This window comes from Pteropus vampyrus, unplaced genomic scaffold, assembly GCF_000151845.1.
Source record: "Pteropus vampyrus isolate Shadow unplaced genomic scaffold, Pvam_2.0 Scaffold186, whole genome shotgun sequence".
Classification (NCBI taxonomy): domain Eukaryota; kingdom Metazoa; phylum Chordata; class Mammalia; order Chiroptera; family Pteropodidae; genus Pteropus; species Pteropus vampyrus.
The window spans coordinates 1378288-1403899 of record NW_011888967.1 but is presented as its reverse complement, the minus strand read 5'-3'; the positions used below and the strand labels follow the sequence as shown (position 1 = coordinate 1403899).

General features: G+C 39.2%; 1 protein-coding gene across 2 annotated transcripts in view; it reads left to right on the top strand.

The window, feature by feature from the left end:
- Positions 1-1320: 1320 nt before the first annotated feature.
- GDA (guanine deaminase) overlaps positions 1321-25612 on the top strand; it is a 76950-nt gene continuing 52658 nt past the window's right edge. The window contains exon 1 of one of the 2 annotated variants that reach the window (XM_011371264.2): positions 1321-1652. In XM_011371264.2, coding sequence (XP_011369566.1) covers positions 1530-1652 — 123 coding nt within the window. In that variant the 5' untranslated portion in view covers positions 1321-1529. The remainder of the gene's footprint in view (positions 1653-25612) is intronic. The other variant, XM_023537354.1, reaches the window with a different exon arrangement.

The window sequence follows — 25612 nt, the reverse complement described above, 5'->3', positions numbered from 1 at the left end:
ATCTCAGTTATCACTCTGGTCCCATAAAAATCATGTCTTTATTTATCCAATAAATATGTATGAAACACCGAGCACTGTTCTAGGAATAAGACCCCTGTTCTTATGGTTTTTCCATTACTGTGTGGGAGTGGGAGTGTGTCGGAGGGAGGAGGGAGGTGGGAAAGAAGCAGAAATAAATGGGGAAAAAAAAGCCATGAACTGCATAAGGATGGGTATGATAAATGCAATGGCAGAAGTAAGATGGATTAATGGAATAGAAACTTCGGGAGGGGGTACTACTAGCTTAGTGGTGGAGGAAGGGTATTCCGAAGAGCTGACGTTTGAAGCAAACCAGTAATAAGAAAAGCTGGCCATGTAAAAATCCACAGGAGGCATTAGGAGCAGAAGTAGCAGCATGTGCAAAGGCCCTGAGTGGAAACCAGTTGGTCTTCTTGGAGAACTTAGAAAGGACTTTGTGAGTGTAGTGAAGAGAAGGAATACTGATCTAGAAGCAGTCTTAGCAACCACCCAGTTGAAGGCTCATTTTTACAAATGAAGATGATAGGGATGCTGAGGTCCACCTGCATGGACCATAATCTCTTGGTTCCTAATTCATCTCTCTTTCCACTAAGCTATGTCACACTGTCATTCCTAGCTTCTTGGCTTGAGTATTTAATTTTCTCTCCTTGTACAACTGGAAGTAAAGCAAAGAAATTCATTTATTTAGGTATGAAAATTGGAATTGGAATTGTTTGCGAATGGACACAAGGACCAAAATATTGGCTTCAAGGTGAAGTGAGGTACTTTGGGGTCTAGATTAACCTCTACTGGTGGAATCTCCAGTAATTATGTAAGATACACTTCCAGAACACCATGTTAGGATGAATCCTGCTGCTCGCAGGAGCTGAAAATGAAACTGGTAGCTAATCTTGGCAGCCCAAACTGACCTTTCACCGGCGCCTGAACTTGTGTCAGTTCAGACCCTATGAGTGCTACAGGCCGAAGAGTCCAGGGTTTGGCCACGAATAGCCCTAAGAGTTTAAAGGGCAGAGAAAGCAGGCAGATGTAATTCTAGGCATGCCAGCTAAGGAAAGGTAGAGGAGTTTGTGAGACACAGAAGAAAAGTAGATTTAGTGACCAAGTCAGGGTACAGGCTGGAATCCTGAATCCTTCAGCTTCTTCCTTCATCTCCCGCCCCATGAGTGGGTGACAGTCACCACTGTTTAAAAGAACTGCAACGTGAGCCGTGATTGGAAACTCAAAGAGTTAACACATCAAAAACTAACACCAAGGAGGAGAGAAAAACCACACCCCACAGGAGCGCAGAGCCCAGCTCCCAGGAGAAAAATCCTATTGGCATCAAGGAGGCAGGGAGCCAGCCCCTGGGCGCGGCTTGCAGGAGGTAGGCGATCGCCAGGGGAAACGGGGGCAAAACCAGGCCGGAGCCGGTGCTTGCTCGGCAGTCGCCGGTAGCCGCGGGAGCCCTCGCCGCACCTTCTCGCGGTGCGCCCTCCTCAGCTGCGGGCCCCGCGCTGCGCTCGGCCGCTGACATGTGTGCCGCCCGGATGCCGCCCCTGGCGCACATCTTCCGAGGGACGTTCGTCCACTCCACCTGGACCTGCCCAATGGAGGTGCTGCGGGATCACATCCTCGGCGTGAGCGACAGTGGCAAAGTAAGCGGGAGCGGGGTCTGGCGCACCCCGACGGGCGGGCGGACAGGTGGAATGAATCTCGTGCGGTGCTCTGCGGAGCCAGGAGTTCGCTCCGTATAGAGCGAGCCACCGGGCTCCACAATTGAACTTGAGTGTTTGGCTCTTGGGGAACGCCAGATAAATCCTGACGCTAGGTTCATGAGCTGGCCGGGGAGCAACGTATTGCCAGAAGCTGACAGCCTTGGAGTACTCATATTGGTTCGACAGCCGTCCAGGCTGCGGTGGAAGGGGAGCGAGATTATAACTCTTGCAAATCTTAAGAGATCATTAATAAACCAGAACCTTGCTTCATTCATCTTTATACCCGGCACCTGGCACAGTTGCCTAGCACAGGCTAGGCACTAAGTAAATTTATTAGGAAAGCAATAAAAGAAGAGGGGTCATTCGATTAATGTTTAGCCCTATCAGTGCAAAGCATAAGGAAAGAACTGAATTCATTCACTTGATCATTAAACAGACAATATACTAATGATTCAGATTAGACAACTTGCAATACTAGAAGGGATAATGGAGAGAAATTATCCACCACCTACCAACACACACCCATAGCCATTTGCATCAAAGCAAGCAGTTCCATTTTAAGGTTCAAAATGTCTTCTATAAATGTATCTTCTACACTTCGTTTTCCAAAATCAGAATTTCCACAAACAACACGGGTAACTTGACGTCTAATATTTACTGTTCCATATACATCATTGGTAACTGTATCAACAGTGGCCTGGCCAGTGTGATAAGTGAAAATCATAACGCTTTTAGAAGAAAAAATAAAGATGAGGATAGGATATTTTCGAGCTTCCCCCCACCAGTTTGATTAGCAAAAGTACAAGTATTGTGATTTGTGAGCTTGAAGATACTATTCCTGACTAAAGGTTCTTCCGAGTCAGTGACAGTTTTGAATCGTGACTCTTACATTTGGGGATAACTAAGCTCTGTTTTTTTAATGATGCTTAAAAAAATATTCTCTCTGTGCCTATTCGGGGAGACTGCTGTTGTGTTTCCAAGGTGATAAAACTCTCAGAGCTCCCCCAATATGGAGTCTCCCATAAGCCCTGAAACTGATGAATTATTGCCTTGCATACTTGACTATCAAGTTTCAAGGAACCCATAGGTACAAAGCAAGTGCCAAGAGGCAAAAGAACAGAGACCATCAAACCCGGGAAAGATTAGAGATGTTTGCCTAATCACAAAGAGCTGTTCACGTCTTAGGATTCTTCATAAAAATTAATTTCCCATATCCAGAATTTTAATTGATAGGATAGCAGACAAGAGTGTGGGTTTGAGGACTGGCTTTAACTAGTGAAGAGAAATAAAAAAGGAAGTAATTTATCTAAAAAAAAGAATTACCTTTTCTGGGTGGTGTACAGAAGAATAAAAGAGTCCTGAACATGCAATTAGTAGTTGAGTCAGGGAGTCTATTCCTAACTAATGAACACTCTGAATTTATAAATTTAGAAAAATTCCATTCCCCCTACAGGAGGAAATTAACTAGGAATGGAATACAAAGGTGAGTTAATCAAGTGGCTTAGATTTATGGTATAAAATGCCCCAATTAGTGAATTGGTAACTACTTACTGCTCTCCTCCTAGGAGCAAGGCAGTTGGTTTCTAACTGTGTATAAAGGGACCATGTCATATGTACGTCAAGACTGGATTTCTCCCATTTGAAAGTGGAAATGCCTTTAGAGTTTCTGGGATATATATCTTATTTAAATTTTTTCAAAGTTCGAAACAGAAAATTATATCCTCATGAAATAAAGATGAGGAATCATCATGATCTTTACATTTTTACCGAGCTAGTTTCAAAACTTGAGATGAATCAGAAACATCTAGGGATGCTTGTTAAAATGTGAATTCCTGGGCATCACTCTCACAGAATCTGAATTTATAGGACTGGAATGGGCCCCAGGAAGTGGCATGCCAACGTAACTTTAAAAGTCAACCCAACTCTGTTTCATGTGGGAAGAATCAGATAATTTAGGTCCCAGAAGATTCCCATACAGGTAGTGGGTGGATTACATTTTGGGTAACCACAGTATATAGGCTATGTGATGGAACCAGTTATGTGAGGTCTTGGGAGCTCAGTTCTCCATTTCAAGCTCAGGTCTGGAGTAGCATCTCAGAGAAAGAGGACATGATTTCCTCTGTTCTTATCCCTCTTTCTTCTAGATCTTATCCCTCATTTTATATAGCTTCATTTAGGTCCAGAGAATGGTAGTGACAAACTACTTTTAATTCATTAATTAAAGCTCATTCAAAATTAGGTTAATTAAAAATATTTTCTAGTTAACATTTTAGTATTGGGCATTTTGAATTCAGTTAGTTTTTCTACTCCAGTGCCATGTAGATTTTTAAAAGAAAGACTCCAGCATGTATAGTTCATTTGCAAATATTTAATTAATGTTGAGACAGTGTGTGCCCAAGTATTACTAAATTATCTGATTCTTCCCACATGAAACAGAGTTGGGTTGACTTTAAAGTTACGTAAAGATGCCTTGGGTCTCAATGCAGTTACATAGAAGCGAGAGTAAAGAAGAGAATCATTTTGGAGGTTGTGCCCTGGAGTAGTGCCTATGGAGAAACAGAGAATTGGAATCAAGAGCAGTCTTCACCACTTACCTACTGTGGGAACATGAGTGAGACACTTAACCTTTCTAAGCTTCAATTTTCTCATTTGTAGAATCAGATTTCCTTTTCTAAGTATTAAATGAAATAATGTATGAAAATGCCTATCACTTAGTGGATATTTAACACGTACATATTTATTCTGTCTTCTTCCTTTCCTCTGCCCATAGCAAATCCTTTACCCATAGCTCATTGCAGCATTCTGCATATTTCCACATGGTGGCAGTCATTCAGGCCAACCAGTGGAGAAGGAAGCCAAGGCCTGGGACAAGCTGTGGGATGGGAAGAGGTGACTAGACCTCAGCTACAAAGCCTCATTAGTCATGTCATTGACTCGCTGGCTCATAAAGATAAATTGGGAAGAAAGGTCTAAAGAACAGATTACCTAGCACATTATTTTCAGTATCTCTTTTAGTCTTCATGGTGTTGTTTTTCCCACTTACAGATGGGGAAGTTGAGACTCGAGAAATCATGCATTCAGAGATGGTTGAGCAGCTGGATTTTAAATTAACATGAGCCAAACCCCATATTCTCTTCTCTGTAGCAGTCCTCCTCCCTGAGGCACAGTACCTGACCTCAAAGGACTTGCCCTTTTAGTAAAGGAGCTTGGACTTGCGTAAAAGTAGACAAATCCAGAGCCAAAGTCTGGGCTCACTGCTGGAGATGACACTGATAAACAAAACATGCAAATGCTACCCTGTCCTCATGAGGTTGATAATCTAATGCTACATTAACAAGATCTGCTGTGAACTTGAACTAATGTGGTGGTGGAAAGAAGACTTTACTGAGTGTGAAGTGACATTTAAATTGTAATCTGAAGATAGAATAGAAGTGAAGTAGGTAAGGCAGGTAGGATTGGAGGCGAGGAAGAGTCTTCTAGGTAGAGGGAATAGATTGTGCAAAGGCTCTGGGGTAGGAAGAAATGAAAGCATCAAGATATTTAGAGTCAAAAAGCTTTAGAGGAAGGATAACAGAAGGCATGACTGGAGAGCTAGGCAGGACAAGACCTTGGAGAGCATAGGGAGTTGGGGAAAGATTGTGGCATGACAAAATTTTGCATTTTTTAAAAGATCATTCTGGCTTCAGTATAAAGAATGCCTGTGAATTTGATCAGGTTACTCAACAATTCTATTTCCAAGTTTTCTCATATATAAAATAATTACTATAGTCTACCTCATAGGATTGTTAAAAGGATTAAATGAATTAATAATTGTAAAGTGCATAGATTAATGCCTTGCATGTTGCACATGGCCAATAAATATCAGCAGTTATTGTCAGCAATGGAGATGGAGAAAGACGAAATTGGTAACTATTTAGGTCAAGTCAACTTTATTTGACGATAGAGTCAGAAAGATGTTTGTGAATGTATTAGATAGTATGGTAGAATACAAATTGACTGGTGATAGGAAAAGCTTGATGAAGAAAGCCAAAATTGAGCTGGATATTAAAGAACACAAAGGATTTGGACATGTAGGAAAAGGTTCAATAGCCCTGGTGAAGGGCATTGGTCAATTTTCTTTAATTCCCCAAACTGCTGGAAGAAGCAAGAGTTATATTTTACCTGAGACCGCATCATCATCTTGCTTTGCCAGGATTTCTCACAGTCTAAATCACAAATCTTAGTGGTTCTGTGTCATCCATTCCTTTTGCTTGGGCAGATTAAAACCCATCTTCCTGCCAAGCTCAGGACCTCGAATATCCTGTGACCTTGAAGAGGGAATTTGGGCTAAGATATGATATCCCTTTGCTTTCATTAGAAACATATGTTAATGCCCAAGTATCACATTATTGTCGTGTAAATTCCTGTTTTCTGGAAGGCAGATAACTTTGTTTAAAATGCTCATGGCAGACACTGTTGGTTACACATTCATAACCCCTTTTTCCTTATTAACACGTCTGAATTTGATCAGCCTATAATGTACTTGGCTTCTGGATATATCATGGTGTAAGCCAGTTATGGTAATCATAATCCCATTTGCCAAATACTGCTTTTCCCAGCTTCCTCATAACTAAGGGTGGCCAGTGATGGCATTCTGGCAAGCAGGAAGTCGGCTTAGCGGCTTCTTCGGAATATTTTTCTCCCTAGCCAATAAACACAGATGTGGGAAGAGATGTCCTTTCTTTTTGGATGTGCTTGTGTGTGTGCAGAGTGGAGCTGCTGCCGCCACTGTTTGAGATTGAGGAAAAAATTATGTTGATTTCAGAGACACCAACCCAGTCCCTCTTTGAATGTCATTGAAGACATACATGAATAACATGACTGAATAGTTAACTGTCTCTAGAACTGCTTGCTCCCTTTGGAATTTTTTGGGGGGTTAACGTAATATCTCTTGTATTGTCTACACCTCTGTTAAATGCAGCCCAGGGCACCAGTAACTATTATACTGCTTCTTCAAAGGATTGTATTATTTTTCAAAGTTCTGCTAGCTGCCTTCTCCTTTCCCCATTTCTATCTTCTCTTTATTGGCCAAAAATGTCAATGTCTTTTCAGATATCCATATCAGTAGTCAAACCCAGCCAGTTTTCCTCTGTGGTATCTTTGTGCACCATTGGCTCTGTCTAGCTGTTCATTGTCTTTTGCCTAAAATATTACAGGAGCCTCCTAATTGTTTTCTCTCCCCCATTCTAATGTCTCCTCCATGTTACCAACCGTTACTTTCTTGGAGTATGGGCAATATCATGTGTCTTCTCTTCTGCAACCACTTGTGGCTCTGTATTGCCCCTAAGCTCCAAACGCCCTGGGAATGCATTCGAGGCATGACATTATTTGGGCCCAAGCTGCTTTTCTAATACTTCCTCTTGTTCCATCTTTCTTTCTGGCCAATGGGAGTGGGATTACCATGACTGGTTTATCACCATGATGTGTCCATGAGCTGAGGGATGTCTCTCCATGCCAATTTCTCCCTGTTTCCCAGAACATTTGCCTTTTTAAGCCACCACTTGTTGGAGCCAATCTCTCAGCCTGGAATAGTCCTCCTTTTTACATCCCCATTTTCTTCTCAACTTCTGTCGAAATGAAATCTTGCTCTTCCTTCAGGGCCTAGTTCTGATGTCCCCTTCTTTTCAAAGGCTTTCCTGCACGTCATCCCCAGGTGGAATAAATTACTCTTTGTTCTCTCACAAAACTTTGCAAATTTATTCAAACTAGTGTTTTCCTGGTGGTTAAAGCATGGCTTCTGGAGTCAGAGTATGATGCTTACTTGGACAACTTTCCTAACATATCTGAGCCTCGGCATCCTCATTTATAAAACATAGACAATAATAGCACCCCAAAAGAATTGTAAGGTCATTGAGATAGTGTGCATATAGCACTTGGCACATAGCAATTACTCAGTAAATATTGGCCATTGTTATTATTTTTCTTTGGCTGAAGTAATGATTTTATTTTTGCCTTTGATTATACTTAGCTTTATAGAATGTTCTCAGTCACTGAATCGATTTAAAGTTCTTTGACAAATGAGAGGACAAGTTATTGTCATACTATGTATTAGACACTCAGCTAGATTCTTTTTACACCAAGAACCCTGAAATGAGACATCATCATCTTCTTCATCATTCCTGCTTTACAAATGAGAAAATAGAGGCTCAGGGTGTTATTTGACTTGGCTGCAATTACAGTGAGTAAGTGGCAAAGCCAAGATTCATACCCACGCCTATCTGATTACCAAGGTCCATGCTCCTTCCAGGAGTTCCTGCTGCCACCTGTCATGAGGAAGGCTGAAACCCTATTGTCTTTAGGGCCCCTTAACATTGTATTATTGTTTTAACACAAAGTAAGTGGTTAGGAAAGTATGCTGAATATGATGTATAATACAAACACATTCATATGTGACGTGTTAAATAAAGACATTTCTAATTTAAAGAGATTTTTAAAAAGTTTTATTAGACTTATTCTTTGAAGTTTTGAGGCAATGTTGCTGGGTATGACTGGAGCTTGCTGCCCTTCTGTTTATATAAAGTTGTCTATCAATTCTTGGAATTTCTCGGCAGTCTTGATTGATTTGCCACCGTGGTTGTGGGGCAGTCTTCCTTACTGGTGTATCTGACACTGGACTGACTGCCTGGGAGATTCTGACAGATGCAGAGATGGGCAGTATCCCTTGCAGGCCTATGGCATGCCCGCTCATTTAATAGGCATTGATCTTATGATTTAGGGATAAAGACCAGGTGGACTTCTTTCACCTGCAAGAAGAGAAATCCAATCGGTCATGTATTTACAACCCACCTTTCTGTAGAAAGGATGTTCGGTAGCTCCAGAGGGCACAGAAAAGTGGTGATATTTCTATACATTCACAGAGAGAGGAAATAATCAGTTGTTGACATAAAGCTCGGAATTAGATTTAAAATGCATTATAAAATGACCTACACTCTTACTGGCCTCTATCTTTCCTAGGTGCCAGCTGGTAAAAGGATGTGTGTTACCTGGTTGGCAATATCTGTACTAAAAGCAATTGCTCAAGGTCGACCTGTCTATTCTTGAAGCTGAGTTCAGACCAGAATTTCTCCTAGATAGACATTGTGTCTTGTAATTCTGCTTAACGGCTTTCCTGTGCAAGGGAGTTTTTAGAGGTGCCTCTCTTCAGCACCTTTGACTTGAGCTGAAGATGTGACAAAAAGAGGGGGGTCCATATATCTATTCTGTAGGGCTGAGGCTGTGGGGAGAGACAATGGGAGGTCATTCAAGTACCTAGGTCTTTGTTGATCCGAAATGACCTACAGATAAACTTCAAGATGTCAGAAGGGTGGCAGGACTGCATGTCCTTCAGGTACTCCTCCTAAGAGTGGTCTTTTGTTGGAGTTTTGATGAACACTAAAAACAGGAGCCTGAGTAGTTCTCCTTGGTAAAAGCCACTGTTCTGTGTTGCCAGTAAAATGCAGAAGCACATGCCTTTACTGTTAATAGAGCTTTGTGGATGTTGAGGAGCCTAACGAGAGACTATTCAATAATTTTAAATCTATTTATATTAGTGAGAAATACTATTCTCTTCTTAGAAGGTATGCCAGTTTTAAGCCTGCTGTCTTGTCTTCTTTTTTGCTTGTGCTCAAGCTCATTCATTGAGACTCGCCTCAAGTATCATCTCCAAAATCTTTTTACTACCTCCCTATCCAAAGTGACCTCTCCCTTATAAATATCTTTTATTGTCCATTTTTCTTGTACACTACTTATACACATTTGCTGTACATAAGGATCATGTACCTTATTTGTATATATTTTCATTCAAATTGATTAGAAGTTCCTATTCACATGATGTAAGAAGAAAAGGAGAGAGTAGTTACTGTTTCTCAGCAAGCACAGGATCTTGCAGATAGTATAGGTACTCAGTAAATACTAAATGAATGAATGCTCTGAAAATTATAGAAACTGTTGCATAATTTGTCTTAATCTTTGTTGTGAATGTTTTAAAAACAAATTTGTGTATACTTTAGAAAGTAAAAATGTTGCATGTAATTTAATCTTGTCTCAAAGCGATTTTTACTACACAAAATATAGATGTTTAGAAGTTGTTAGTTATGTTGATTAGATCTATTCTGGTTTGAAAATGATGTTACCTTTAAGAGAATTTGGTTTTATGTCAAAACATAGGAATTTTTTGCACTTTACTACCTATGTAATGCCTTTAATTATTCATTCGGCAAATATTGAATACCTACTATATGCTATATTTTTAATAGACTATAAAACTGGATTCTGTAGCCAGCGATGAAGTCACAAGCAACACATTCCACCCACAGTGAATTATGGATTTACTAAAAGACAAACAATCAGTATCACAGGGTAAAGGGTATAGTCCATCAGTTGGTGCACTTATAAGGGACACAAAGCTCGGAGAAATTATTAGCAGCTTGTCCAGTGCAATTCAGATAGGAAGAAATGGAGGTGGGATTTGTATCCAGATCTATTTCCTCTCCAGCATTTATTATCTCTCTGGATTTGATTTTAAATCTGGTTACCATTTCGGCCACCTGAGCACTTAACTCTCTCAGCCCTGCCTTCTTCTTTGCTGTGCCTTTGAATCCTAAACAACAAAACCATCTTTATACTGTAGCCAAGTCTAAGATTTCCTGCTGTGTCCTCTTAGTCACCTCCTAGTTCCTTTCCTGTTAAACTATGCCACCCTTTCTTGATTTTTTTCCTTCAACCCTGTTTGATGGACTCTCGTCAGTAAAACTGTTTTTACATCTCGGTTCTCAGCACCCAGAAAACTCAAAGTCTGGAAGTATTCCCAAACCACAGCCTTCCCACAATCCCAGCCTTCCCCAAATAATACAAAAGTAATGGCTCTTAAACTAATTTAATTAATACGCATATATCTGAATTTACAAAACTGAGGATATGCATGTGCCTTACAAAAGAGTTGGTAAGAGATGTTTTTTACAGATTGATAGATTCAAAAGGGATCTTGGATTCTTCTTATCCTGTTTTTCTTTAACTAGTCATCCATTAATCTCCTTGCTCCGATTGTTGCAATGTCTGCATATGGGTTTTTCTATGAGGCGGTTCATAGCTTTCATTAGATCTCAAAACGGTAAGTGACCTCAAAATGTCAAAAACTGCAGATCATCAAATCTTGCATCTCAAATAGGGTTCTTTCACCTCTATGACATCCTTGTCCATTCTTTGTTTAAATGCTTTCAGTGATTAATATCCCAGAAATGTATTGATCTACCCATTTGGATGCTACTAACGTTACTGTTTTTCATTTCTCAAATTTTAAGAGAATCAGTTTGAGCCCTACACATATGATTATTGATAAGTCCAATATCAGTCATTTTGGGACTTCTCTTTCCTCTCCTTCCACTTTGCAAGGATTCCTGGAGCCTTTTATGATCTAAGTATTCATTTATTCCCAGATATTGATTTAGCATTTATTATGTCCCAGGTCCTATTCTTATTCTGGAGCTACAGCTTGTTCTGAATGAACAAGACAAAGCTGCTGCCCTCATGGAACTTCTTTTTAGTTTTGAAAAGAGATCATCCAGATGTGCAGTTCTTAAATGAAGACAACCTCTTAACTCTAAGTTCATGGTGGCCATGACTGCCCTTGTCCTTTGTGATCACATGACACTGCACTTGGGTGCTGATTTCAACCATCTGTCTGCCATAGCTTTTTGTCCTGTCCAGGCTGGAAAGGGCCTTCTTCAAGGGAGCTCAGTGGCAATTCCACGCCCCTGTGCTCAGCTTGTTCTAGAACAACTCATACAGACCCCTGTGGTCACACTGGTTTTAATATTTATCTTCCCCTCTAGGGTGAACAATGTTTCATTCTTTCCTGGTGCATCCAAGGCACTGAGAGAACAAAGTACAAGATAAACTCCCAATTGGTCACTCAACTACAACAGTAACTTTTTAAAGTGAGAGTTTCATAGTACATTTAAATTATGATTTTAAAAATTTGATCAGTAAAAAATTAGTAGCATATCTTTAAGCAGTTGTGCATTAAAATACCATAACATGAATAAAAAGGAAATAAATTGTGAGTGTAAGTCATCTTACATTGCATTTTGACACTAGATTATAAACTTGTAGTTAGGAGTCACACTGATGATAATATTGATCATGTTAGCGGCTATAATAGTAGTGAATATTTATTGGACAGTTGTTATGGGCTAGGTCTTATGCCGAAGTGCTTTGCAAAATATAATTCTCCTGACTGCTTTATGAAATGAAACTTCTTATTTCATAAACAAGAAAACTGAGGCTCAGAGTGTTAATCCTAACCCTAAAATAAATATCTGATGATGATACAATGAATGATTTCTCTTTCCTAAAGCCACTGGTAGCTCTTTGCTTTCAGATCATCAAACGGCCACGTTACAATAGCTTTCCTCACTTAAACTGTTAATATAGATTCACTATCTAAGGTTAAAGGTAAGGACAGATTCATCTCTTCCCATACATTTTCTAAAACTGAGCAATAAATGTTGATTTTCTCTCACAAGATCTTACTGCATGCATGACATTGACATTGCTTCCTACCTTCTTAAAAGCTGTACCCTTTTCCTCTGTGAAAACATGTTCAGTTGATTTTATCACACTAGCTTGTTAACTCTAAAGGATAAATTACATTAACTTTAACTTCTAATCGAAATCTGTTTTTCAAAACCTCTTGACTGTTGAAATTGGTGCCTCTACATGTGAAATGCTAATTTCCCCCCATGAGTTAGTGATTTATGCACTATTACTTGAAAGCATTTCACGATAAATACCCTTCAAGTTTTCATTTCCATCATGGCCTTGCTCAGGTTGGCATCACCGTGGGCCCTGTTTCTATAGTCACAATTCTCTTTCTCTTCTCAGCCTGTTACAGGGTTTTAAAATATTATTTTGACAGAATGAACCTTTCTGAGTAAACACCACCTGAAAAGCCAACTGTGTTGACAAGCTATTAATTCATGAGTTAAAAAATAAATCTTTGAAAGCTAAAGCAATTATAAGGTAATTCTAATTACAGTGAGTTCTTTTAGGCTTAATGTGATATAGGAATTTTAAACTGACAGAAAAATATATCATACGACCATCCAGTCTCCTCCATGCACATATAAAACATATTTATGGAAGGCAATATTAAAAGTAAAAATCTAAGTAATATTTACTTTTGTAGAGTAGGAGTGAAGAGTTGGGGATGTGGAGGAGAATTACTTGATAACTTTTCGTATTTTTAGTTTTGTTTTGTTTCACTTTTATAATTTAATGTGAAATTTACCATTTAAAAGTGTACAATTTAATGTCACTGATTACATTCATAGTGTTCCAGAATAGGTTTATCAACTCAAAGGGAAACCCATTAACTCTGAAGCAGTCATTCCCTATTCTTCCCCAACTCCCACCACTCAGCAATGACTAATTTGTTTTCTGTCTCTATAAATTTGCCTATTTTGAATGTTTCATATAAATGGACACATACAATATGTGATCTTTTGTGCCTATCTTTTTTCATTTAGCATAATGTTTTCAAGGTCCATCCATGTTGTGGCATGTGTCAGAACTTTATTACTTGTTATGGCTGAATGATCCATGGTATAGATAAACTACATTTTGTTTATCCGTTCATTAGATGATGGACATTCGAATTGTTTCCATCCTTGATTGTCAGCGGTACTGCTTTGAACATCCATGTACAAGTTTTTAAAACTAATTTATTCTTTTAAATCTTTTTATGGTTCTTTATTGCTTAACTATGGGGTAAATCTAGGCATTGCTGGCTGTTTGCCCAGTCTTCTATATTGTTTATGCCTTTGGGTCTTTGTCTCTACTCCTCCTTCACCATCCATCTGCTGGATTAATACTTTTCAAGACTAACTAAGTGTCATTTTCTCAATGAGGTTACTACTGGCATCACTCCTGCCCTTTTGTTAATGGGCAGAGCTAAACCATAGCACCTTTGTGCTCTACTCACTGCTTGGTACCTCTTTATGGCTCTTATTTATCTCATGAGTCTCCCTCATAACCTAACTTTGAAGGCGGGGGCTATAACTTTATTACTTTCATATCCACAACTCTTAGCACATGATAGGCGCTCAGATGAATACTTGTTGGAAAAATGGTGTTTGGTTTGTTTTCACCATAAGAAAATCAGGTAAATGTACATCCAGCTAAAAATGTCTTCCAAGTAACCAATCATTAGAATAAAAACTCTGTTTTTTTTTTCCTGATCTGGAGCTTAATACAACATATTTTGCCACTGGGAGCTGTTATTAGTTTCATGTCCTAGTGAATAATTAGGAACCTGGAAGAGTAGATTTTAATTGGAACTCTGAGACCTCGTAAAGTTCTTAAATGCTTTTATCTCGGACTATGTTAAGGACCTGAAATAATAAAGATTATAAAATTCTGCTTACTCCCTTTGGTTTCATATTATGGTTTGTTAAGTATTCACGTCTTCATAAAATGGTAATTTACTCGGAATGTCGTTTGTAAATTGCCACTTATAATTTATAGTCCTGGAACATGGTAGAGCCTTCATAAACAGTAGCTCTTATTGTCGTCCATCTCCTGTCCCTCAGAGTACTTAGTGCTTTAACATAAAATTGGCATTTAATAAATACCTCTGAATGGAAGAATGAATAGAATGAATTGCTATGGTCTGTGTGTTATTCCTTTCGAGGCACAAGTAGTCCTGGAAGAGCAGACAGGAAATGGTAAATCAATATTCTCAGCTGGTTGCAGCCACTTGGGATGCAACACAAGGAGTAACATTATTAATGCCTTCCGCAGGTGGGGCAGATTTTTTCTTCTGTACTATTTAACCTATAAGTTGTTTTCCTCCTGCCCTGTGTAGGGTGGACTCATGTATGACCTAACCCTTTTTGAAGTACAAAACACAGAGAGAAGCCATTCCAGGTCCCTAGGCCAGTGTGGACGTGTGAACCTCCTCAAGCTCCGGGATGGCGTGAACTCACTAACCTCGTGGTGCTCATAAGAACTGTTAATAGCTGATGAGGTGCAGACTCCCAGGGGTTAGAGATAAATGGTGAACAAAAGAGATGCAGGCTCTGCATTATTTGCATTCAGAGTCAATAATCAAATAAACATTGGTAAGTATATAATTTCTAAAAAGGAAAAACGCAGAGTGCTATGGAAGTATGAAACCAGAAGATTTGGCTTATCTCGAGGAGGTAAATGCTATTTGAGCTGAGTCTGAAGGTTAAATGGGAGTTAACTCGTCAGAGACAGCTAGGGGAAAGGCTTGTGTAAAGACCCAATAAAAAGGAGGAACTAGGAACTGGTGTGGAGAAAGAGGGTATGGCCGAAACAGATGAAGCCAGAGAGATAAGAAATAGCCATATCAGTGTCTTTGTAGGCCTTTCCCTTTATTCCAATGGCAATAGGGAGCCAATGAAGAATGTTAGATCAGATTTACATTTTAAAAAATATATAAACAATAATTGCAGAGTGGAGAACAGACTGGAGAAGAGTAGATTGCAGAAGAGATAGGTAGAGTTGTGGTAGAGTTGGAGAGAAGTGGGTACATCTGTGAGACAATAGAAAGGCAAAAATCAAAGAGATTTGGTGACTGGTTGGATGTGGAGGGAGAGGGACAAGCTTCTCCTGGGTTTTGGGCTTATATAACCGGACAGATGTGGTGGCCATCACTGAATTGAAGAACAGAGGAAAAGGTCCACGCGGGTAGGGCAGACCCAGACGTCTGTTTTGGTCATGCTGAATTGAAGTAGCCTTATGCTATCCACATGGAGATGTCAAGTAGGTGTTGGCTTGTAGGTCTGGAGCTCAGAGGCAATATCTGAGCAGGAGATATAAAATAAAATGTGGAGTAAAGGTTGAGAAGAGAACAGGAACTAGATTAATTCCAGTGGCTGAGTTCGAAGTAAAAAAGGATGAGTAGAATGAGAAAGACAACCCCCAAATCAGAGGAAAACCACAGGAGGGTGATGTTATAGTTCTCAAATGCCTTTATCTTAGACTATGTTAAGGATCTGAAATAATGTAGATTATAAAGCCCTACCTATTCTCTTTGGCTTCATATTATGGTTTGTTAAGTTTATTTCTTCGTAAAATGTTGTTTGTAAATTGCCACTTATTATTTACAGTGCCGGAACATGGTAAAGGCAAAGGATGAGGATATTTTAAGATAGAGGGAGTAGAGCAGATGTTACATGTTATGGAGAAGAAGTAAGAGAAATAATACCGGGAAAATGTCCGATGGATTTAGCAAACCTGAGATTATTGTTGGCCTTAGGGATTTATCCTGGTGGAGAGAGGGTGGTAATCATCTTGGTTTAGGTTTTGGAATGGGTGGAAGATAGAGACATGCAGATAGTGACCATAGATAGCTCTTTTGAAATAATAAATGTGTAATATGTTTATTTATCATATGAGAAAAATAATAAAGTTCCTTCGATAGTAATAAAATACTGTTACTAATACAGATATGTTACATGTGTTTTATTTCCCCAATTTTTAAGTTATTCGAGGATTTTTTTCGGCCGTTTTGGGTTTTTAGTTTGGTTAGGCTTGTTGGCTTTGGGCTTTTGCAATATTTGAGTGGAAGCTAAAGCATTGGCAACATGCACGTGTGCCCGAATTAGAATTAGTTGCAGGCTTCATAATAATCATTTTACTGTCTTATCTCAGACATATAATTTAACATCTCAGTGTCTCTGGAGATCTTGGTATTTAGTCAGAATGAAACTCTTCATCCTCTGAAGATCAAACTGGGAAGGCATAATTTTTCTATAAATTTGAGTTCGTTTTGAAATTAAAACAAACAAATAAAACCAGGTAAAACAATAGAACCAGATGTTTTCTGAATTCAAAAATGCAATTTGGTTCTAGGGAATCATTTTTGGATTTCTGCTTTCCCTGAGGAAATTGAGAAAACCTCACCCACTCCTTCCTTGCTGGGTTGGTGACTACCAGAAGCTTTAATCCAGCCGGGAAAAGTAGCATATAAATGACTCACATTAAGAAGGAAAACTACAACCCTTATGTGTCTGAATGGAGGTCTGTACAATCTTTTTTTTTTTTTTCTTTCTCTTTCCAAATGATCAAGGAGGAAGGAGAAAAACAAGAATTGTTTTTCTAGATAAGCCATTGGAATTAGAATTAAAAAAAAAACTGTCCATGTAATCTAGACAGGATTTAATGCTTCAAAAATGCCAAATTACTGGGCAGATAGAGTGAGAAGACAGTAAGAGGAAAAGATGTAGAAAGGAAATGATGTGAAATTTATGACAATATAAAGACACATCAAGTTATATTTTTTTCATGTCTGGTCTTCCCCATCTTTTTCGTTCACACCTTGAATGCCCTTACCCTTCATTCTTCCCGATATATACCTTATCCATCACTTCCTCCCCAAAGTAACCATTTTTTTAGTCCTCACTAGAATTGTTCTCCCTTCTCTGGGTTTTCCCAGTTCAGTCTGTAATGCCAATTTGGCCTTTAGAAACATGCCACCCTGCGTTGTCCTCAATTTCCTATATGCACGTAAATTTTATTTCCTCAGCCAGAAAATAACCCTTGAAGGGTTATTTATCTACATTTTCTACATTTATCTGAATCGTTAACAGTTTGATGACATGTGATGTATACATGTAAACAATATGTGTTGCCTTGAATTGTTATCAGTTAAAATGTATTACTGAACATGACAAAAGATAGGCCAAGAAGCATATTTCTTTTTACATTTACTAATTCTTTCTGTTTTTTTCCAAAACAAATGAAAATAACTGCAGACATCATGAGTTTCTTCAGCTCGTATCTGCTAGGTTAAGGACACTTTGTAACATAACCTCAATACCATTACCGCACTTCAGAAAATTAACAATAATTTCCCAATATCCTCTAATAATTTGTGATCCATGTTCAGATTTTCCCAGTTGTCCCTAACATGGATATATATATATCCTATCAAGATTTGTAAATTTGTTGTTATGCTTCTTTTGTCTTTTTAAATTTAGAAGTCTCTGCTTTTGGGGTGTGTATGTTCCAAGAAGTGTATTTTAGCATTTTTCTGTCAAATCTTGGCATTTCTTCTCCCAGCTTCTCTGTAAGCAATGATTTGATTGGCATGCATCCTGTCTCAGGCCCTTGGCATGCACAGGTGAGACTTTCACAGATGAACCTGGAAGATATTTGCAGTTTCGTGGAGGTTGTATGTCTGAATCCGGAAAGTTGCATGTCGGCCTGCATTTAACCAGCCCACAAGCTCAGCTAACCTGTCAGCATCTGCACCTTATCCTTGTTGTACATGCAGTAACTCTCACGAAGTAGTTGAAACACAACCAAAACTTAGCATTTTAATAAAATGTTATAGTGTTCTTGGAAAATTGATGAGCAAGTGAAGATGTACGATCATAGGGCTATCGAAATCGTTTCTTTTTACAGCTGTGTCCCAGTGACCAAATGGGATGAAAAGAGATAGATGAATCGTAAATCAAACAGAATTTAGCATAAAGAGTTTTTTTTTTTCTCTCTAAAATGAAGGAATATAACATCAAACACCATTCTTTGGTTGCCATAAAAAGACAAGAAAGTTAAATTAGAATTCCAGGTTTGACTAGTGAATGCTGTGCTCATGAAAACACATAATTATCCCCTGAGCTCTTAGAATAAACCAATTATAGTAGCTTCTGGGGGACATTTGCGCATATTAATTTTAAAGATAGAATCTTGGTTGGCAAAAATGATTCTCCATGTGCTACATAAAGGATATAGCAAGAAGCGAGGAATATACATAAAAACTGAGAGAAAAACGCTTATTGCTGTCTTCATTCATTACAGATCTTTCTTAAGACTTAATAACTGGATTTTTGTGAAGCTGATGTAAAGGAGATTTTATAAATTAAATATGGTAAAAAAAAACACAACATATTAGGCCAGAAGTCAGTATACCTGAACTAGAGAAGCGATTGTACTACTCAGAGGGCTGTGCGATCATGGGCTACTCAGTATCCTTTGTGTGTCTTTCTTCCTCACTCAACTGTGAAATGAGTATGGGGATGTGGTCCTCCAGAAAGGACTTTTATTTTCTTCTCTGGGAGTTCGGGACCGTTGGTGGTCACTGTGCCTTTTGTCTGAGCTTAGTGCTCACTGCTCCTCTTTCAGCCTAGAGCCTCTTTTTAGTCTTCCCTTTAAAAACAAACAAACCTTTACACTTTTCCTATATTCTGCAAGCACCACCTAGAAAGTCTTATGCAGCATATGGTGATTTTGTAGCTGGAGGGCCCTTTAAAGTATCTTGCCCACCTATATTTATGGAAGCAGAAATTGCTGATGTTGTTGAATTCTTACTCTATGCCAGGCATTCTTTAGAGCATTTTACTGTTATCTCATTTAATGTGCACAACTTTATGAGGAAGGTAGTATTTTTATTCTCATTTTATCAGGGAGGAAACAGAGGACCAATAACATTAAGAAATGAGTTGCCAATATGACACAGCTGATAAATGATGGGACTGGGATTTTAGAAAAAGTTCCCCCCAAATAAAATCCATGCACGTGATAGGAAATTCCGAGTTCACAAAATGATACGTAGGGGTTAATAAGTCCCTTCCCTGTTTGTGTCACTTAGACATATCATTATTCCTCCCAACAGGCAACCAGTGTTACCATAGTTTCATAGGGATAGTGTATTTTCCTAGAGAAGGTGTATAAAATATACAAGCTAAGAAATTTTTACATAATATTTGTATATTTTTATTTATTAGGTTTTTTTTTTTAACCTATAGACGGTAGTACACTAAATGCTTCACTGAATGTTTTGCTATGTGTACACACTATTTCTTGAAGCCTTAGTTCTTGCCTAGCACTCCTCATTTATTACCTCATTTAATCTTCTGAAGAATTAGTTTTATTTTTTATTTTACAGGTGAGAAACTGAGCCTTAGAAAATAATTAGCTTGTCCAAATATTTTCAGATAGTAAGTAGCAGAGCTCGGATACAAAGTCAGGTCTTTGTGGTTCCTGAGCCTGCACTCTCAGCCCTCAGATGATCATACTTCCTTTGGCTTCTCAGAGAAATCGACACCCTTAGTCCTTTGTATTTGGGTTAGGGTGAGAGTTAGATTTAAGGCTCGAATTAGTGTTCACCTTAGGATCTCCCCTCTATCCCTCATGTCTTGCCTGGATGTGGTCTGCTCCAGTCTGTTTTAAGATTGCTGGCTCTGAGGGGAGGGAGGAAGGTGGGGTAAATGATGGGGAACATGGAGCTCACCCCTGCCCATGTTCTCTGCATCCATATTGTCATTTTCATATATTTAAGGATAGACCTTTGTCAATCACTCTCTCTATTTTGAAACTCCCTCCCTCTCTTTTCTTCTCATTCCGATTCTTTTCTTCCTTCCTTTCAACCTTCCCGTAGACATAGATTTGGGTGCTTTCGTGGATTCAGCACTCTGTTTGGAGCCAGAAATCCCAAGGGCCAAGAGCATCACTGTCTTTTGAGATTATATTTTAGTGCGGAGACAGATACCCTAACTCCAAATTATAATGCAGTGAGTTAAGTGCTTGTATTAATTTTGTATGGCTGCTGTAACAAATTACCAAACTTGGTGGGTCAAAAAAAACCGCACACTGATTCTTTTACATTTCTGGAGGTCAGAAGTCCAAAGTCAGTTTCACTGAGCCAAAATCAAATTGTCAGCAGGGCCCCACTTCCTCTGGAAGTTCTAAGGGAGTATCTATCTGTTTCCCTGCCTTTTCTGGGTTTTAGACCTGCATTCCTAAATCCCTTGATCTTCAAAGCCAGCAGTGCAGTGTTACGTCAGTGATCATGTTGCTTTCTGCTCTCTGTCACATCGCCCTCTTCCTCCCTCTACTAAGGACACTTGTGATTACATTAGGGCTCACCCTGGTAATCTAGAATAATCTCCCCATATCAAGACTCTTAAGTTAGCCACATTCGCAAAATCTCTTTTGCCATGGAAGGTGACATTCACAGGTTCCAAGGACTAGGAACGATATTTTTGGTGGCCGTTATTCAGCCTACCACATTGCTATTGGCAAATACATGCAAATATTGTCAAAGAGGCACTTTATTTAGTCTGAGGGGGTAGGTCAAAAGGTTATCAGAGGAAGTGGCTGACCTTTCAACTGAAGTCTTAACTGGTGGGTAGAGGTGAGCGTCTACATCATTACTTCCCATGCCTGTGTCTGACTAGCTTTTACAATTCCTTTCCTGGCCCCTCTCCCCATTCTGGCAACTTTAAATCAGCTGCAAACCCCAGGCTTCCCCCACAAACCCCAGGCTTCCCCCACTGGCCCTTCTCACCCTATCTTCTCTTTCTCGGATATGTCAGCCTCCCATGTGGGTTTGACAGTCACTCCAATCTCCATCGCTGGACCTGGCCACCGTAGAGCTTCAGTCCTACGTCCACACCTGCTGTGGGACAGCTCTGACTGCAAGTCCCACTCCCCCGCTTCACCCCTCCTCCACACCAACAAACCAACATCTCTTTTGGCTTCCATAGTTCTGTCCTATTATCCTATTCTCTCACTTAGATACTTAGTTTTTACATATATCCTCAACTGTTTCCTCCAGATCCAGTGTACTACCAAGTCTTGTGGGTCCTTCCTTAACATTCTGCCCAAATGACACTCCTCTCTCTGCTCCTCTCTGTACTGGCCATTGTTTCCACCCAGATGAACCATTCAAATGGTTCACTAAGGGTTCTGTCTCTAAATTCTCCTCCCAATATACCTTACAATCATTGCTCCACTAATTTTCAGATGTGACTCTTGCTTAAATCTTTTAGAGAATAAATTCTAAACTCATTAGTGTGACACTTTAAGGTTCTCTAGAGTTTAGGCCCTATATCGTTACATTCATTTATTCATTCATCAAGTGTTCATTAGGCATCTATCATGTGCTAAGCCTATGCCAGGCGGTGGAACTATGATAGTAAATAAAAATAGACATGTCTACCTTTGTGGAATTTGCCATCTAATAGTAGAGATATGAATAAAATAATAATTATGAATACATGTGAAATTACAACTGTAATAATACAATAGCTCAGACTTAGGTAATGCTGTGATGTGTCTGGCACCATTCTGAGCTTTTTACACATATTGTGTCATTTAATCCTCACAACATGTTCATAACTACTGTCCTCACTTTACAGAAAATAGGCACAGAGATATTAAGTAACTTGCCCAAATTCACACAACTGGAAACAATTTAAGACAGTCAGCCTGGTTCCAGATTTTATACATCTAACACTATGCTGTATTTCTTAAAGAAGAGTTTTCTGGTGCTTTGAGAATTATTGATTAGGGGTGGGAGCATGATTGGTGATAGGGATAGGGAATTTGAGCTAGTCAGGAAAGGCTTCCTAAGAAAGGACAGCTGAATTGAAATAGGAAAGATGAGATGAGGCTATTTGGGTAAAAGAAAGAAAAGGTGTTCCATGCTGAGAGGTTGTGTAAAGGCCCAATGGTGGAGAGAGTAAGGTGCTTACGGGGTCCGACATGGGACCAGTGAGGTCCAGCAGAGAGAGCGTGGAGAGGGAGGAACAAGGCATGGGATTAGGCTGAGAAGGGAGTCGTCTGAGATGCATTAGGACCCTGTAGACCCTGTTACAATTTTTTTTTCTGGATCTTAAATGCAGTGGGACGCCATTGAGGTTTAATGCAGGAGGTAAGAAAGAGATGTGACAAAGTTTCCTAGATTATGCCCTGGATTAATGCGGCTTCAATCTATGAGACAGCAACCCTGAACAAGGACTGAACAAGGTTCGAGGAATAAGATAATGGACGCCGTTTTGGACATGTCGACTCTGAAGTATCTTTCAAGAAATACAAATGCGATAGCAAAATGTATGGATTTGGAATTCATAGAAGTCTGGGCTGGACCTTTAAGTTTGGGTGGGCAAGTGGTGCCATACTGAAAGAAATGGTTATTTCATATTTGAAGGGTGGAAGTGCTCAGCTCTTGTTGCATTGACTGTTTGCAACTGAGTGATGAATGTGTTGAAGGATTTCCTTCCTGCTAAAAAGATCTTTAAGACCTATTTGTGAGCTCTGCATTTATCTTTTGCAGCAGATTTGAATGTGGGGTGATAATCAGCTAGAGTGGGAGGAATTAATTTTAGATTCCTTCTCTACTTCTACTTTTTACAGCAGAATACCATTGGTTAATCATTTATTTTTCAATGATAGGAACTAGTTTTGGGAATTGTGGTTTGAGTCTATTAAAAGAAAACTGGCAAAAAAAAATTAAATAGAAGCTGTGTGAGCAGGTTTCTTAAGATTGCAATTTGCCTTCAGTGTTCAGATCAAAATGAAATGTATTTGTTAGCTATTGCTGCATAATAAAACTTAGGGGCTCAAATCAATTTGTTGTTTTTACAGTTTCTTTGGGTCAGGGATTCAGGAGCAGTTTAGCTGAATGGCTAAGGCTCACAATCCCTTATGAGATGAGATCATTTCATCAAAGTGTTAGCCAGGACTGCAGTCATTTGAAGGCTTGACTGGGTCTGAAGGAAACACTAACAACATTCAAGTTCATTCACATGATTGTAAGCTGGTGCTTACATTTGTTGGCAACAATCCTTGGCTTCTCCTCATGAGAACTTCTCCCAGGGTTGCTTGAGTATCCTCATGGCATGGAGGCTTTGTTACCCTGGACTCTAAAGGGTCCACTTGCCTGCATGCACTCAAGCCAAAATAAGATATGAACAGGAGTTTGCAGCAAAGAAAATCAAGTTTTATTTAGGGAGTTGGTGTCAAGCCCGGAGACACAGGCGAGATAGGGCTTTCAAAAACCTAGCTCTCTTATGGCCTCTAGTGCCTGGGTTATATAAGGGAAAAATCATTAATCATGGTTACTGTGGGAGCTGGGGCCCTGACCTCTACTGATTGGGTGGGGCTAAGGCAGGGAGCAATTGATTATGGCTTCAGGTCCTGAAGTCAGTCATGGCATTGTTTGGTCTGGTTTCCCGGGGATGCGGTCCGTGGGGCCTTCCGTTTTTGTGAGTCTCGAGCTGAAATGTACCTGGGACCAACTTGTTATCTTTGTTTTTTATTAAAACCTTCTAGTTTGAGGTTTAGTTATTATATCCTGGTTATGGTTGACAAACCTGAAGCTTTATTCTTAAATAAATTTGATGCTGATCAGAACCTAATATATTAAAGGCTTAATGACTAAAAGGAGTGGATATACAGTATATGTACAGTAGGAGGATCTGGGGGAAAGAATGCGAGGGAGGCATAGTTCTATCCGTCTAAACAAAATTGGCTTGGATTAAGCAAAATGAAGAAATGAAATTCATGTGCAGCTACAACTTCTCCCAGAATAATAATCCAAGAGTGAAAGAGCCAGGTGCAAACTATCCTCTATGAGCTAGTCTTAGAAGTCATAGCATTGTAAACACTTTATTCCAAGCACATCACTAAATTTGGCCCACCTCAAGGTTGGGAAAGGGAACTAGATTCTGGCTTTTGAAGAAAGAAGTGTTGAAGAATTTGTGGACATATTTTAAAGCCACCACATGGATGTTTGGAATCTGAGTTGTGGTGAGAGCCTCCCCTCTTACCCTGTGTAGGAATTAATTTCTGTTACAACATCCCTGACATATGGTCAATCAGCCTCTGCTTGGCACTATGTTGCAAGTCACTGAATTCCATTTATATCAATTGTTAGAAGGTTCATTTATTCACGAAATTGAAAACTATTGCCAAATATTCCATTCTTAAAGCTAGTTCTCCTTCTCAAGAATGGCACTTTTATGTGATGGCTTTTCCATTATTTGCAATGATGGTAACCTCAACTTCTTTCTTTTTTTAGACAAAATACTGTCAGTTCCATTCAGAATTTTCCTCTCAAGTTTGACTTCAGAGTTTTTCCCTATTCTGGACACCTTCCTGTAAAACATTTCAGCTCAGTTCATCCCTCTACAACTGAAAATCAACAAGTAGTTCTGTATGCCAAGCTAATTCTAAAAGGACGTGATAACGCAGTCCTCTCTTTACACAACAATGCGGGACTGAAAAAAATGACCGCGAAAACTGAAATCATGCAAAGAACAGGCATACGTCAGAGATATTGCAGGTTTGCTTTCAGACCACTGCAATAATGCGAATAATCCAATAAAGGGAGTTGATATTCTTTGTTGGTGGAGGGGCATGCCTTCAGTGTGTAAAAAACACAACATCTGTGAAGCCCAACAAAGTGAAGCACAAGGAGATACATTTGTAATCTGAAGAATCAATAGGAAATATTATGATTATTCTGAAACCTTCAAAATTTCTGTTAAAACATTCAAAACTTTCAGATCTGAATGCATGGAGAAAGGAAGAAAAAATAGTGTAACTAGTGTTCATTTAGTATACTGTAATTTAAAACATTCGAAACAGAATGAGTGTTTTATCTCTTTATTAAAAAGCTTAGCAAGTACTCGCTTCAGCAGCACATATACTAAAAAATCTTAACAAGAGTAGTTTGAACAGTGCTCGCCTTTTTCTTCTTATCATATAGCTTATGATACAGAATGAGCATCTTTTGTTTGTCTTGGCAAATTGTCATCCTGCTCTATAAGTTTGGATTAGCTTCCAACATTTTGTCCTTTGAGCTGTCAAGGTCATGAAATATCTCTGAGATATTTCTTCCAGAGTTCCTGTAAGGGGAAGGTTTTTGCTGGGATCACTTCTGAGATATCTTCGATCACTACCTTCATTTATGTCAATAAGGTCACCTCCGTTAAGTCTCTGACTGTAGATCCAGAGTTTCTAGGCAATGTCAACATTCTCATGGGCAGCTATTTCTTCTATAACTCTGTTTATGGTAGATTCAAATTTCACTTCTTGTGTTATCATTTTTCTTTTTTCTTTTTTTTTTT